Raw genomic sequence first — 15092 nt, 5'->3', positions numbered from 1 at the left:
ATAACATTGTTTTCCGTTTGAGGTTTGAGCGATTCATTAAACCAGTCGCAGACGCAAATACGCAACTACATATATTTGAGATTCGACATACAAATCTACAGTATACGAAGTTTGTTTGTATTGTAAAGACGCCACAATGAACCAATTTATTAAATTATTTAGTATCTGTGTAGTAGTATCCGTTGCTATCGCGGCACATCTACGTAAGTTTACTGTATTATACTTACAAAATTTTGAAATTCGAACATTTTGAATTCTGTTATTATTTGTAAAATATTTTAAGCCAAAAAGGATGCTTATCTGCCTTGATTTAAAAAAAAAGCGTTGGCTTCTTCCGTGTAATATTATTATGATCGTAACAAATCGACACTCATCTGAAACAAAATAGTCAAGTTTCGGGAGCTAAGAAAATGTTTTTTAAAAACTAATTAAATTAAATGTAGAGTAAAAGAACCGAACAGATTTAGATGTCGTTTATTACTGATTCAAAAATACAGTCTTAAAACTAACGCTAGGCTTATCTTTCTGCAAGCGATGCATCCGCCACCCGTACTGCACATTCAGCCAGACAGACCACCCTGATATGCTGATGTGTCACAATCTTACGTTTACTATACGCTGTGGGGGATCCATAACTCCTCCCTCCCTAAGTTCAGAATTATCGTCTAAATTAGAAGACCGATAATTCTGCCATTTTCTTACTATACATTTTTTAAATTTAACTATGACTACTATTACTACGAATATTAAAATTACATAGAGAATTATGTCACTTAGGCTAATGTAATTGTTTTTCACTTTCACTGCACTGTAATCTTTCACTTCATCACTGATTGACGTTTCCTTTTTCAATATGTATGATAGATGTTTTAAGTCATCTAAATTTATTCCTTTCAGCTGTACTATCTTTTCAGAGGTAAGTTCCGGTTCCTTCAGCTTCAGCTCCGGCAGGGTTATGATTGGTAAGATTTTGAAGTTAACTTTTCCGGTCAAATATTTGTGGCGACGTAATTTTATGTTTTCCAGGTAAACTACACAACCTTCTTCGATAGATAAAAGGTACGTTCCTTGAAGATTCTGCCTCTCGGTGTCATCGGCACATCTGCTTTCCAGAATTATGTTGTTTCTGGTGTGCAGAATCCAGCTAGTGGGGCTAATTTTTTGCACTTTTATGTTCTCTACCTCAGCAGCGTGTGGTGAGCATAAGCTTAAGTTCTGATCGAATTTCATGAGCTGTTCTGCACAGGTGAGTTCTGGATAGGACGCTACATTCTCTTCTGTACACAGGAATTGGCTGGAACTAATCTCGTTACACGGCGTGGCTACCGGCAAGTACTTCGAACCTTTCACCAGCAGGTAAGGATATTTTGGGATAATGATTACTGTTCTGTTTTCTGATATATTAAACATAGGCAGAGGATACAATTTAAAGTAATTATAAGTACCGTTGTCCGTCAAAGGGATTTCTATAATGAAAGTTATTTGGCAATCCTTGATAAAAGCTTTCACAGTCATTATTCGTTCTAAATTAACAAGATTATCGATCGTTGCAGGATATACTAAGTTATCGGTTTTACTTATGCATTCTAACAATTGTAACAACTCCGTAGAATTTACTATAGATTGATGTAATACAGAAATCTTAGTAAAAGCTAATGCAGTTTCCAGTTCATCCAAAATCAAATAAATTGTGCGGAAGTTGTTAATAAACATACTATACATACCTAATATATATGTAGTGTATATGGAATTATTTTCCTTAGTGGCAATATTTTTTACAATTCTTTCAACTCTTTTGAGCCTTTCGTCTAATATCATGGTATTTTCGTGGAGCGATTCGGAACTGTTTATAAGGTTATCCAGCATTTGGGAGATCAAAGTCACCTTTCTGTCTATATGGAATTGCTTGCCTTCCAGTTTAGATATCAAAGAGTCATACTTAATAGCGTCATCGTGATCCAAGTTTCCAGTAACAATTTTGATTAAGGAACCTAAAGGGTTTAGTAGACCTCTTTTTACTCTACTTGTCGGTACTAGTTGCGTGAATTTCTCAGTTGCCATGTCTTGAACATATTCTACTTGGGACTTCAGACTTTGGAATTCATTAACATAGGGTTTATGGATATCGACTAACTTACAAAAATCTCTATATTTTAAAATATTAAATGCTAATTCATTTTTTAAAGAACTTAAATCTAACACCTTAACTATCAGCCACCTATCTTCTTGACGGTAAGCTTGCCCTTCTTTTACAGGAAGGATGCCAGGGTTCCTTTCAATCCTTTGAAGTTGAAGGCCCCGGGCATGGTTCTTCAGCACCACGGTCATCATGACCAAACTCCACCTGCGGGGGACGTTTGACATTTTTAATAGGCGCTTTCGTATCCCTAATGCCAATCGTAATGGGTACAGTGTTTTTCTCTACCTTTCCGCGTACTTTTGCCTTGTGATACCTTGCTTTGTCCTTGCTTTTCCTAGTATTAATATCTTTCACAAATATAGACTGGCCTTCCTCGAAATCTATATCAACTTCGCCTCCCCTCTTTTTCCTAGCTTGCTCCTTTTGATCTAACATTTTATCCGATATATATTTATAAAGATATTTAGTGCGCTTAGCATGATCTGAGATTAACCGCTGCATGTAAGTTTTTTCGAAATCTACATCGAAAGATTTACCTGAATCTGTATGACCAAAACATACCTCAAAGGGTGTTAAACCCGTGGCAGAATGTATAGAATGGTTATAGGCCATAATTGAGTACGTCATGGTAGAAGAGGCATCAGTACATCGTTTTTCATATTTAGCCAATCGGTATATTTCTATAATAGTTGAGTGGAACCTCTCAACAATGCCCGTGGAATTAGGGTTATTTGGTGTCGTTATATGTAAGTTTATTTTATAGAAGGATGTGAGCTCTCTTAAGAGTTCATTATTAAATTCGGTACCCGGGTCGCACGAAATCTTTTTCGGTATGCCATAGAAAGAAAAGTACTTTATAAGGGCGCGTACAACCTCCGGGGTGGAACGGTTTGAGATCTCCAGTGCCTGCCCGAGCTTGCTAAAAGCATCCACCAATGTAAGGTAAGTTTTCCCTTCTATACTAAAGAGGTCTATAAATATTTCTTGGAAGGGTGCATCCTGAGACTGGGTCAACTGTAATACAGGTTTCAAGGGTTTCCTATCATACTTCATCTTTTTACAAGCCTCGCATCCATTAATCACTGCCGCTACGGTTTCTTGCATATTTTCCCAGTAATAATTCCTACGCATTTTGCAAGTGGTTTCCTTAATTCCACGATGGCATTCCTTTCCTTCGTGATGTTTCAATATTATGGCCCTTTGTTCCTTTTCATCCTCTACGTACATTACGCGTTCCGTACATTCATAAAACTGTATTGATCCTTTCTTGAATAGTTCAATAATTATTTTAGAAAAGTCTCGTCTATGCTCTTCATTCTCGAAGTAAATGAAATATTTTATATTGTTCCTTATGTATTCTTTTAAGAATCGTTTAATCAAATCTTCGTTATTTATTGGTAGGAACACCTCTAAAATTTTCTGTTTTCTGTTCGAAAGGTTCTTAACCTGTAATTCGTTTCTAAACCAAGAGAACACTAGAATTTGGTTAGGTTTAGTATCTATTGCTTCTTTTAGTATAGGGATGCCAAGGGATTCTAACTCTTGAGCCGAATGAGCTGTCTCCGTGCCGCTGGAAACTGAAGGCACAGGGTAAGTTGATTCTAGCTCATAGGGGTCCGAAATAGACAAGGTAGCTTCCGAGTCTGATATGGTTATCGTATCAGAATTGCCTATAGGTTTGTTGTTTTTAGCTATTTGGGATATGTCTTGTACTAAACTGTCTATATACTTTTGTAATTCTTCGTCCTTCTTGTCCACATGGACTTTCATTGATACATCATCATTTTCAGAGTCAGATCCGAGAGCATTTACCTTAATTCGAGATAGGGCGTCCGCATTAGTGTTCTGATTGCCCTTTTTATAAATAACTTCAAAATCGAATTCTTGTAAGCGGAGGCGCCAGCGTGTTAATTTGCTATTTGGCTCTTTAAGAGAGTACAACCATGCTAAAGGTCTATGATCTGTATAGATGTAAAATTTATGGCCATACAAATAGGGCCGAAAATGTTTCACAGCCCAGATTATTGCTAGTAGCTCGCGTTCTATTGTGCTATAGCGACTCTCCGTGTCACTGAGCGTACGGCTGGCGTACGCGACTGGCTTGTCCGATCCTATCGTGCCCTGGGACAATACGGCACCTAAAGCCACTGAAGACGCATCGGTAGTAAGTATGTATGGTTTTTCTGGGTCAGGATATTGAAGCAAAGGTACAGTCGTTAGCAGTTCTTTACATCTTTCAAATGCGTTGGTATAGGCTTCGTTTATTATAATTTTATTACGTTTCTTCAAACAAGAAGTTAGGGGTTGCGTGACCTTAGCGAAGTCTTTTATGAAGCGACGGTAGTAGCCGATCAGTCCTAAAAAGCTTTTTATTTCTGTTGTAGTTCTTGGTAGTGGATAGTTTAATATACTTCTTATTTTATCGTCGTTAGGCTTCAGTCCGTCTTTGGTAATTGTGTGACCGAGATAAAGCACTTCTTTTCGTAAAAATTCGGATTTGACCAGTTGCACCTTCAGATTAGTCTGTCTAAGTCTGTCAAATACCAATTTCAATTTTTCGATATGTTCCTGTAAGCTACTGGAATATATTATAATATCATCGAGGTATACTAAGCAGTGAATGCCTTGCAGCCCTCTCAAAATATTATCCATTGCGCGCTGGAAAGTTGCAGGCGCTGTTTTAAGCCCAAATGGCATACGGATGAACTCATAGTGTCCACTAGATGTACTAAACGCTGTTTTCTGTCGGTCGTCTTCGTTGACTTCGATTTGGTGGTACCCACTAGCGAGATCAAGTGTCGTAAAGTAGGAACTCTTCCCAAGCTTGTCAAATAAATCCGTGATGTTAGGAAGTGGGTACTTGTCATCGGTCGTAATCTCGTTAAGCCTTCTGTAGTCGATCACCATGCGATATTTCCTTTCACCTGAGGCATCCATCTTCTTGGGGACCAAGTGTACAGGTGCGCTCCAAGGAGAGAACGATTCCTGTATGACGTTATCATTTAATAGTTTTTCTACCTGTCTCCTGATTTCTTCTGTTTGGGCAGGCGGCTGTCTGTATGGTTTAGTATATATTGGGTCCTCATTTTTTGTACGGATAAAATGTTTCACTTGGTTCGTAAAGGTAAGGGGTAGTTTGTCGCAGTAAAATATGTCTTTATATTCTTCACACAGTTTGGATATACATTGACGCTCTTCAACGTTCATGTGATCTAGTCGCAATTTTGATAGATTTTCTGTAAGTAATTTATCGACTTCTATCTCATTCAGATTAGTTATGGTATTAATTTGACAGTCGGTTTCAGGTTTTTCAGCTACTTTAAAAGGTTTAGTTATAGTTAGCGTCATTTCTTGGTCTAGGGTATTCTGAATCATAGTTGTCGCATATCCATTATTACATGTGACTAAAGCGCTAGGCATACGCACACCTTTACAAAACTGAGTGTAATTCAGAATAGCCTCACCAGAATACAAATCAGTAGGTAACTTCACTTTGAGTTCAGTTCGCGGGGGTAATACGATCGTTTCATTGGTGCACTCATGTATGATAGGTATAGTTGTAGTGTTGGTACGGATTATTAAATTTTTCATATCAATAACAGCTTCCAATTGTTTCAGGAGATCGTTACCTACGAGTCCGTCGTAACGTGAATCTACATTATATATATAAAATTTATGCCACTCAGAGCTGTTAAATGTAGGTGGTAGAGGTATCTTTACCACGTGATCATGGTCACTACTTGCGTGGGTGCTGATAACTTTAAAGGGCTCGTAATTTATTTGAGGTGCAAAGTATTGTTTAGCCTTCTCCGGGCTAAGAAACGAGCGCGTGCTCCCTGTATCAATCATTAGTTTCGCGTCTATCTCCGGTACATAGATATATGGTAATCGTAAGTTCGCATTACAGTTTAGCTCTATGATATGTCTCTCTCTGAGGCCTGTATCTGAAAATTTCCGGTAGGCTCAGCTGGGACATCGTCTCGTTTAGTGGTTTCTATTTCAGACACCGGTGCAGATTGCATATTAACCATCTCGTCGTAAATAGGGTAGTACTCGTAATCACAAGGATAATAATCATTATAACACGCATCGACGTAGGCATACGGTTCATTTTCTTGTAAATCTAGTTCGTTCAAGCGGAACCCCTGTTGAGGTCGCGCTGGTGGTGCTGTTCTCATCGATACGTCCTCAGACACAAAAGGTCGCTGGTTATTAGGCGTATTTGGAACGTTAAAGTTACGTTGCATTCCGAATTGCTGAGGGCGCATTGGAGGTTGTGGTTGGAGGCCGACAGGTCTGTAACCAAAATTCTGGGGGCGGTAACCAAACTGGGGTAACTGTTGTGGGCGATAACCGAAATTATTTTGAGGTTGGTTCTGTGGAGTCGGGTTATTCGCTTGTCTATTCGGAGGAATACCAAAGTTAAACCGTGGTTGTTGTACTGGTACATAATTAGGGATGAGGAACGGTTGTTGCACCGGAGGCCTAAATGTCAAATTTTGCGGAATGGACGGTGGGAGTCCGAATTTAAATGTTGGGGTTACTGGCTTTTGTGTAGAGTTAGAGGGGTTGTGTTGCGACATTTTATTCCTCGCTTGATATTGATCATGGAAGTTTACTTCTTCTAACACAATACCAAGCGCTTCTTCTAAGGTGGTAGGTCCCTTTAGCCGAACTATACGTACCATACTTTCGGGTAAATTGTACAAAAAGACGTTTAGAGAAGTGTGTTCGTAAATAGTCTTTTTACTTGCTCTCATGTTAGGGTCGGCAATCTGATTGACTTTTGACATCAAAACCGAACGAACCGATTGAATTCTATTACAAAAATCCAAAAAGCTTTCTCCTGCACGTATTTTTAAAGTCTCTAGCTCTATGTTTATACATTCCTCGCTCCTTGGATCACCGAAATGCTGGGTAAGTAAAGCTCTTAACTCGTCCCATGTTTCGATGTCTCCGCGTTCACTGATAAGGGAGGCTGCGTTCCCTATTAATCGACTGGTCAGTGTTTGCATTACATACTGATTTTGAGCCTCATTACCGCGAAACCTATCTATTATGTACTCACATTTTCGAATGAACAGGTTTAGATGACGCTTTTCGCCATCAAATAATGGGACGAGTTTAACCATTTCATTAGGAATTAGTCTGATAGATTCCATCGTGAATCAAGTTTATAACTACTAAGCACTAAACACTAAGAATATAATAAACTACTATTAATTAGATAGATTTAACACTCAATAAACGTATATACGTATAAATTTACACTTACTAAGTACCTATACTTAACACATAGGTAGCCCTAATAAAATTAATAAAGAGGAGTATTTATTAATTTTCAAAGATTACCAAATAACGGGAGAAGTTTAATCCCGGGAAAACAGAACACAGAGGCAGGGTAAGGAAGGTGAAAAGTTCTACTCACCAGCCGGCTGCTCGCATGTTCCAATTTTCAGGTCCCAATTTTCGACAAATTTATTTGTTCGCAGGATTCGCTTAGTCCGTATTAGCTCACGCAGTCTTCACAGCATCAGACGATTTCAGTCCAATTTTCGCGAATTATATAGCACGAGCCGCACGGTATAGGAAAGCGAATCCTACCGGCTGCGCCAGTCAAGTTTCGGGAGCTAAGAAAATGTTTTTTAAAAACTAATTAAATTAAATGTAGAGTAAAAGAACCGAACAGATTTAGATGTCGTTTATTACTGATTCAAAAATACAGTCTTAAAACTAACGCTAGGCTTATCTTTCTGCAAGCGATGCATCCGCCACCCGTACTGCACATTCAGCCAGACAGACCACCCTGATATGCTGATGTGTCACAATCTTACGTTTACTATACGCTGTGGGGGATCCATAACTAAATTCTTTTTAGAACGACTTTACAGTATCCATTTCTTGTTAATCTCACCATGTAATATATGGATAGCTGTAACTGGTCTCACATTTGTAAATGAAACCAAACATTGTACGATTAGATAATATGACTGTTGCTGTCCCAAATAAAAATAAAATAAAAAAGAAAGACAAACCTTTTAACCATAAAGGATTGATCCGTTTTGTTTTGATATTCAAATTGTTGTTTGACTAGGCATAAAAGTGTATGTTATGTTAATCTGAAATTTATTCATATCTATTTTAGATAAATACATCATGATTTTACGGTTTCCACTACGTAATATTATGAAATTAAATGACAATTATTATTATTTACATGCCTATAATTAGATATACGTAAAAGTGAAATCCAAACTCTTCATCTTTAAAATAATAATCATTGACTAAGTTTGTGGCTGATTGCGGCTAGGCTGAAGCTAGACCGATACTGGCTATTCTGAAGAAGTACATAAGTACATAAGTATTTATGTAATTTTAATTGTTTTTATAGCCCGAAAAAGATTTTTACGGAAAGAAAAAAATAAAAGTTCGTCATGAAGTTAATAACAATAACGTCTAAAGCCTCTATAAATCTGTTTTGTTGATTAAAAAAATAATTTAGTACGATAAATACCTACTTATTAATATACTTATAATACGCATTAGTACAAAAACTGGATTCATTTAAGTACGTCACCTTTCACAAGTCTTCTATTTGCATTGTACAATTATTATCATTATGGCGTTTGCATTTGAAAAACTGGTTGTAGGTACCACTCAGTTAGTGGTGTTAGCACATGATGACCGCATATCAGGAAGATATATCTACTTTTACATTCTACTTCAAAATATATATTTTTTGCTGTTACAATACAATACAAAGTCTCTTTATTACACTTAAATCATATGCTCTTGTTCATCATTATCCATCCTAAGACTTTGTATCAACCATGACTGCAAGTTGTGTCTCATTTTCTTGAGGCTCTGCCCACCCCATTCGCGATTACAGGCATGTTATACCGGGATTTATAAGAATTCCACACAGTGGAATTTCATTAACGGATTGATAACGTCACAAGTTGATAGGTACACGACATCATGTCCTGCATTATTTAATAGATAATTACTTTAATATTTTTTTAAATTTTTCAACCATTCATCACGCTGATTTCTTAGTTCTACTTTTAGTTCTTTTTTCTACTTTATACGATGCGCTTCGTGCAGATTGGTATAATATCCACAACGAATTGGCTTTGTTGATTGCATAAGGTACCTATACCTATAGAATGCCGTGGGGTTTCCTTTCAGTTGTCTTGATAATATTCAAACAACTAAGTACATAACATAAGCATAAACAGCCTATACACGTCCCACTGCTGGGCACAGGTCTCCCCTCAATCAACCGGAGGGGGTATGGAGCATACTCCACCACGCTGCTCCACTGCGGGTTGGTGAACTAAGTAACATAATAATTTTCTTTGCAGCTTCGTTTATAACGCCCTGCTCCCGAAGTCTCCCGACCGACAAGCTCTCAGAATGTATAACTACCCAATCTCGGCAAGTGCAGGCGACATTTGCCAAAGGTGTCCCAGAGTTCAACATAGAGCCTCTGGACCCTCTAACACTGAGTGACCTTAGTACAAAGACCGGTACCTTCTCTCTAAAGAGCACTAACGTCGTCGTAAAAGGGCTAAGGAAGATCGATATTCGAGAGATGAAGTGAGTATCTACACTAATAATTATATTTTATTTCTGATCTCCTGTCACTACGTAGTTCGTCATAATTCAAATCTTATTACTTATTACTCACAGCACCACATTTAAGCATAGGTTTCATAGGCCTAGGGACTCTTGCCACAAATGGGCACAATTGGTTAAAAAATAAGCAGATGGAAAAGTGGTAACTTTTCAGCTGAAATCATACGTATACCTCAAAGAACTAGTACTTCATCATCATCGGCCCAATAACGTCCCCACTGCTGGGGCACGGGCCTTCCCTATGGATGGATAGGGAGATCGGGCCTTAAACCACCACGCGGGCCCAGTGCGGATTGGTGGTTATTAACGACTGCTAATGCAGCCGGGACCAACGGCTTAACGTGCCTTCCGAAGCACGGAGGAGCTCGAGATGAAAACTTTTTTTTTTGTGGTGACCCATCCTATGACCGGCCTTTGCGAAAGTTGCTTAACTTCAACAATCGCAGACCGAGCGCGTTTACCGCTGCGCCACCGAGCTCCTCAATTAGTACTTACTTGTACTGAAATCAAAATCATAGATATGAAAGGTATTCATAGATAGCAAGGAAATGGCAAATCTATTTTATAGGTGAAATGGGACCTGAACCACAGACAAGTGTAGTAAGAGCCCACAGACCCTAAATGCGCTACTGCTTACACTATTGTTACTCTTCATCAATCAATCAATCAATAATACTATATTGCACAACAACAAAACAAAGGACATAAACATACGAATAAAACATAAGCACAATAGGCGGCCTTATTGCTAAACAGCAATTTCTGCCAGGCAACCTTAGGGTGAAAGAAGATTATTCATTGGAGCACGGGCTGGTGCAATAAACATATAATGATACCAACATAACAAAAAAATAATAATAAATAATATATACTTATCTAAAGAAATAATATAAATATATATATATACAGGGTGTTAGTAACATCGTAACGAATACTCAGGGGGATGATTCAGACCATGATTCTGAGTTAATATCAAGTGGAATTTTTCGTCGCAAAATTCATGTTTTTTTTTATTTATTTTTTAATTATTTTCAATTCTATACTTTTGCGAAGGAAAATTCTACTTGATATTAACTCAGAATAATCAGCTGAATCATCCCCCTCAGTATTCGTTACGATGTCACTTACACCCCACACAAGTACATATGGTAGCCATACAAGTAGGTATGGGTGTTAGTGACACCGTAACGAATACTGAGGGGGATGGTTCAGACCATGATTCTGAGTTGATATCAAGTGGAATTTTCAGTCTGAATATTCCTGAAAATGTTTGTGTTTTTTTTTAATTATTTTCAATTCCATACTTTTGCGACGGAAAATTCCACTTGATATCATCTCAGAATCATGGCCTCAATCACCCCTCAAAGTTTTTGTTACGATGTCACTAACACCCTGTACACACAAATACAACACACAACACACATCTTCATTACGATATTCACCCAATAACGTTGACTAAAAGAGCATATTTCCTACCCACCTTTTATTTTATATTTGTCTCTTTTCTTTTTGTTTGTAGGTACATTCATGAGGATACCTAATACCATGTACTTACACTTTAGAATCCTATTACACTAACATACCTATCTATTTGACATTTAGTGAGAGTTACAGTTCAATGAAGAACTATCCAGGTTTCGTTCCTCAAAAACAATATAGATGGCGCTGTACAGATTCTCATTCGTTCAACCTTCTACGTAGTTTCATAGATATTTTTTTTGTTTTGGTTTTCCCCGAAGGGTAAGGCAAAGGGAACTATGCCCATACAGCCATGTCTGACGTATTTTTTTTCTTGATGATTAATGAAATGATGAAAGGTGATGATGATGAAACCTAAGCCCCCACCCTCGGAGTAGACTCCTACTCCGAACCCCAAACGAATTAACTCAAAAGTCCGCATAAACTTTTGAGTTATGAAGCGGCTTCCCGGCACGAAGCGAAAATAGGCAGATACACTTTGTTTATTGAATACCCCAATATAATAACACTCGCGAATGTCTTCCGACTAACTTAATGCGATCATTAACCACAAAACACCACTTCGTATTAATTATTTAGATTACTCAATGAAGAAAGCAACTGTCCCGTTCCCGTTTCCCGCCGAAAAAGCCGTTTCATAGATAACAGACCTATGCATCTTTTATCTTTGTTTTTGGGTAAGTACTTATATAATATGTTGACCTTTTTTATTACACGCAGCCACAATAACATCTTCCCATTATTATTCTGAACAAAGTAAGGAAAAGGAATATAAGAAGAAACATAATTCTACACATAATGTAATCCAAATAACAAGCAAAAAATATTTTCATGCTTCTGCCATTATATTGTATTTTGCAATTATTATGTACCCGAGTAATGAGAAAATACGTAATTATCGCGTTAAAGTTGTACAGTCACGAGTACTAATATGTACATGTACTTTGAAACCATGTCACATTAACTTTTTTGACACATTAAACCGTAAGTCTCATTAAATGTCAAATATGATAATGCGACAGGGTTCCAAAGTGGGTACATGATATTGCTCATGACTGTACAACGCCATCTACGTATATTGATTTTGATGAACGTAGCCTGAAAAGTTCCTCATTGTCAAAGTGTGCACAGTCATAATAGCGAAGAGTTGCCGTTCTGTATATAATATTACCTATTCCTTATTCTATGCCTAAATATTAATCGTGGTACATCAAATAAGTTACAATAAAAAAGTTCATTAAAAATATCTAGGTAGCAAATAAGTAAATATACATAATTTGAATGTAAATTACTTGGTTGTATGTAAATGTCAAGGGTGTCCTACCGCGGTCCTGCCTATTCATTAAATACTCGTACAAATTAAGAAGTAGATATTCGTATAAGAAATAATATTACTTATGAGGATAGGTTAACAACTTATTACTATTAATGCGAAGTTGTTCTGAACATGCTTTAAAAGCCACTGACAAAACTAGTTTTAGTCGTGACGTCTTAGGTGACAAATTAGTACCTAATCCTGTCACCGTCATACCATACATAATCATTAAAAATCAATAAATGTAAATAATTACCACAAAAAAATATTACAACACCGGTCTTCTTCTATCATGTGGGTTGTGACGTGGAATACCGACCTCATCAACTCCGGTGTCAGAGTTACTATTGAGCCGCCAAAAGACCCTGACATGGCTCATGTAACGACTACTTAATTACATCAGTACTTAACGTCTGCGAAGCACGGATCATCTTACTGTCGGAGAATCAGGTGATCAGCCTGTAATGTCCTAACCAAACTAGAAACCACAAAGTCATTTTTGTGATATGTCCCCACTGGGTATCGAACCTAACCTAGCCTAACGCTCAACCACTGGACCACGGAAATCGTTAGGTACGATGTTACGTACTAAGGCCACATATTTTCGGTCGTTATTTCTCTGTGTTTTTGTTTCTTTGTTTTCTTCTGTGTATTTATATTGTTGGGGGCGGAAGGCAAGAGGGAAACCACTGCCCTATTTTCCCTAAAAAAGTAGCATGGTGAATGCTACACCGACAAGAGCGTGGCTCTTAAATTTGTGATGACATATTGTATTGTTAATAAAGGATGGGTGATACAATAACAATTAATTCAACTTTCAGATGGGACTTGCAGAAGAACGTAGGACAGACGAGAATCTTCGGCAATCTGACTTTCCTATGTGATTATGAAACTGATGGCAGAATACTACTGGTACCCATCACTGGCAAAGGCAAACTCACTGTCAAAATGTGTAAGTATTTTAAATTAAGACTTGCATTATTTACTTCCCTGATTGTCACGGAATACTCGTAAGTAAAGAAAGAGTTTACCTTCTACTACTTCTACTGCTGCTATCCTGAAGATTGGAAAATACTCAGGTATTTACTTTCTTTTTTTGATGACTTACATCGTAATGCCACTATAGTTAATCCCAACTTTGATTCTAAACCACTAAATTCCATTTTATGGGTTTGAATTCAACTTCAGATCATAGATAATTGATATCGCATGATTTACAAGATTTGTGCCCAGTTAATGTCAATTATCGGGCTTATTATTAGGCTCGCCCCCTATTATATGGCACTTAAACAGAACTGGCGAGAAGTGGATGTTGTGGACGTGTTGGGTTGATGAGGTCGATTATTGGTCTCACTTGGGAGAAGAATAGTGGGTGTATATACTATATACATCTGCCTACCCCTTCGGCGATACAGGCGTGATGCATGTTATGTTATGTCAAAAAAAATATAGAGGAATGTTTTTGAATTCCAGACAACACTGACATGCTGATCAAGTTCAAGATCAAGACATTCAAGGACGCTGATGGTGTCGAACACCTTGAGACCTACGACTTCAGACCCACCCAGCAGTATGGCAACGTCAAGATTCACATGAGCAACATACTTGGAGGAAACGCTCTAGGTCAGTAAATAAACGTAAACACATAAACAATTCTTTAGGAACTTCGACACTTCTTGAGTTGGGTGATGAGGTTGGTAGGTAATCCACTTTATAACCCACACGATAGAAGAAGAAGATCCACTCTATACAGGTATACCTTTCCAGGATCAATGTGCCAATGCAATCTCTTCCGAACAATGTTGCCCATGAAAGTAATCACAAGCTTTTTGACAGCCAAAAACAACAATCTTATATTGAACGATTAAAAAAAATACGATGTGGGCAATAAATAAGAATGTGACTCCGCAGAAGACCTAACCTAACCTACCTAACCCAACATATTTTCTTTTAACAGGTGATACCATCAACCAAGTGCTGAATGAGAACTGGCGTGATCTGATGGCTGAAGTAGGCCCTCCATTCATCAAAGCCGTAGCTAATAAGGTCCATGACATCGTCAACAAACTGTACTCTGGGGTACCTTACGATGAGCTTATGTTACCTTGAATGTGTATTTTTAAATGCAATATAAGGCCCTATTACCGATTCATCGGGCATGATGGGTCGCGGAGGTGTATTACATTTATAAGGCTCAAAATAGCCTTATACTACGTTAGTATTATATGATCTGTGCTTATACTAAAAAACTTAACATCAATGTGTATAGTGGTGTTCTTCTTCTTCTATCGTGTGGGTTTTGAGGCGAATTACTAACCTCATCAACCCTGGTGTCAGGGTTACTATTGAGCCGCCAAAGGCCCCTGACATGACTCATTTATAACGACTACGTACTTACACAGTAAGTAGTAACCGGGACCAACGGCTTAACGTGCCTTCCGAAGCACGGATCGTCTTACTTTCGGACAATCAGGTGATCAGCCTGTAATGTCCTAACCAAACTAGGGACCACAAAGTAAT

General features: G+C 37.9%; 1 protein-coding gene across 3 annotated transcripts in view; it reads left to right on the top strand.

Annotated features, from left to right (window-relative positions):
- LOC126371108 (circadian clock-controlled protein daywake-like) overlaps nt 1-14764 on the top strand; it is a 208192-nt gene extending 193428 nt beyond the window's left edge. For 2 of the 3 annotated variants that reach the window (XM_050016320.1, XM_050016319.1), the window contains exons 2-5: nt 9505-9739; nt 13394-13524; nt 14046-14195; nt 14530-14764. In XM_050016320.1, coding sequence (XP_049872277.1) covers nt 9735-9739; nt 13394-13524; nt 14046-14195; nt 14530-14681 — 438 coding nt within the window. In that variant the 5' untranslated portion in view covers nt 9505-9734 and the 3' untranslated portion in view covers nt 14682-14764. Of the gene's footprint in view, nt 1-90; nt 204-9504; nt 9740-13393; nt 13525-14045; nt 14196-14529 lie in introns of those variants that run through there. The other variant, XM_050016318.1, reaches the window with a different exon arrangement.
- Nucleotides 14765-15092: the final 328 nt, after the last annotated feature.

Source organism: Pectinophora gossypiella, chromosome 12 (genome assembly GCF_024362695.1).
Source record: "Pectinophora gossypiella chromosome 12, ilPecGoss1.1, whole genome shotgun sequence".
In the NCBI taxonomy this organism is placed as follows: domain Eukaryota; kingdom Metazoa; phylum Arthropoda; class Insecta; order Lepidoptera; family Gelechiidae; genus Pectinophora; species Pectinophora gossypiella.
The sequence above is the reverse complement of the archived record's forward strand: the minus strand, read 5'-3'. Positions and strand labels throughout refer to the sequence as shown.